The sequence below is a fragment of the Crinia signifera genome, chromosome 4, assembly GCF_055691185.1.
Source record: "Crinia signifera chromosome 4, ASM5569118v1, whole genome shotgun sequence".
NCBI classification, from domain to species: domain Eukaryota; kingdom Metazoa; phylum Chordata; class Amphibia; order Anura; family Myobatrachidae; genus Crinia; species Crinia signifera.
In genome coordinates, this window is record NC_139220.1 from 276,405,135 (window position 1) to 276,406,963 (window position 1,829).

Consider the following 1,829-nt stretch of genomic DNA (forward strand, 5'->3'; position numbering starts at 1 on the left):
TGGAGGGCCACGACCCCCATAGAGGGAGAATAGAACCTGTGGCATGCGCAGTGTAGCAAGCGCAGCGAGCAAGAAGATTACCCTGAAAACAGTGGTGCGCTATAGTCCTAAAAATGAAATAGAAAGTGTCTGAAGCCAGTGTTAACCGCAGGAAGTCCAACAATCCTCAGCGGGTGTCTGCAGCCTCGGCTGCTACATCTCAGAACACGAGCCAGAGAGTGCCATTGCCCATACGGAGGTGGTACCGCCCAGGTACTCGGGCACTGATGGAAAGTGGAGTGGAGTACCCCAGGGATCTGTACTTGGACCGGTGCTTTTTAATATCTTTATTGGTGATATTGCAAATGGAATTGAGGGTAAAATGTGCCTTTTTGCAGATGACACAAAGGTATGCAACAGGGTAGACACACCAGGAGGGGTAAAACAAATGATTGAGGATCTAGGCAGATTAGAGAAATGGTCAAGAGAATGGCAACTACAGTTTAATGCCAAAAAATGCAAAATCATGCACTTGGGTCTCAGAAATCCAAAGACTCAATATAGTATAAATGGCACTATAATGGAAACTACTGAGGAAGAGAGGGATCTAGGTGTCACTATTTCAGGGGACTTAAAAGCAGGTAGGCAATGTAACAAAGCAATGAAGAAGGCAAGTCAGATGCTTGGTTGCATGGGGAGAGGTATCAGCAGTAGAAAGAAAGAAGTAATAATGCCACTGTATAGGTCATTGGTACGACCTCACCTAGAGTATTGTGTTCAGTTCTGGAGGCCATATCTCCAGAAGGATATAAATACATTAGAGACTGTACAAAGAAGAGCAACTAAAATGGTGCATGGCCTACATCACAAAACGTACCAGGAAAGACTAAAAGATCTTAATATGTATACTTTAGAGCAGAGAAGGGAAAGGGGGGACATGATAGAAACTTTCAAATATATCAAGGGCTTTAACAAGGTACAGGTGGGAGACATTCTTCACAGGAAGAGGAGCAACAGAACACGAGGACATGCACTGAAACTAGAGGGAGGAAGATTCAGGGGAAATGCGAGGAAGAATTTTTTCACAGAAAGAGTAGTAGATAAGTGGAATAGCCTCCCAACAGAGGTGGTAGACGCAAATACAGTAGTACAATTTAAACATGCTTGGGATAAGCATATTGATATCCTTACAAAAAAATAAGGATCAAATATGGTTTGAGGTAACATGTTTAAAAAAAGGGGCAGACTAGATGGGCCAAGTGGTTCTTATCTGCCGTCAAATTCTATGTTTCTATGTTTCTATGAAATACGCAAGTACCAGAAATCAACGGAGCTGCTGATCAGGAAGGCCCCGTTCTACCGCCTGGTGAGAGAGGTCTGCATGGAGTATTCCCACGGAGTGCCGTTCAGCTGGCAAAGCCAAGCGCTGATGGCATTGCAGGAGGCAGCTGAGGCCTACCTGGTGTGGCTTTTCGAAGACGCTTACCTGTGCAGTGTCCATGCACACAGGGTCACGCTGCACGTGAAGGACATTCAGCTCGCACGGCGAATTAGAGAGTGCCACCTCGGACTCGGATAGCACGATGTTGAAGTTTTCCGTTTCACGTTTGTTTTCGTTGGTATTTTATTCCCAGTTTTATACACCGTTGGAGGAGGTAATTTATGACCTCAGATAATCCTGTTGCAGAGCACGGACATTAAAGCTCTGGGTTTTTGTCACATTGACATGGAAGTTGACTGTTATTCTGCAAATTTATATGGTTATTACTTGTTTTATTTAACCTGTCAATAAAAATGTTTTAAAAAAAAAATGTCCGACAAACAGGATCCCGACTAACAGGGGCTATTCT

General features: G+C 44.0%; 1 protein-coding gene across 1 annotated transcript; it reads left to right on the forward strand.

Moving 5' to 3' along the window:
• The first annotated feature begins 1,264 nt into the window (after positions 1-1,264).
• LOC146073064 (histone H3-like centromeric protein A) lies at positions 1,265-1,573 on the forward strand. Its single transcript, XM_083180241.1, has one exon. The coding sequence runs from the start codon at positions 1,265-1,267 to the stop codon at positions 1,556-1,558; it is 294 nt and encodes a 97-aa protein (XP_083036367.1). The 3' UTR covers positions 1,559-1,573.
• Positions 1,574-1,829: the final 256 nt, after the last annotated feature.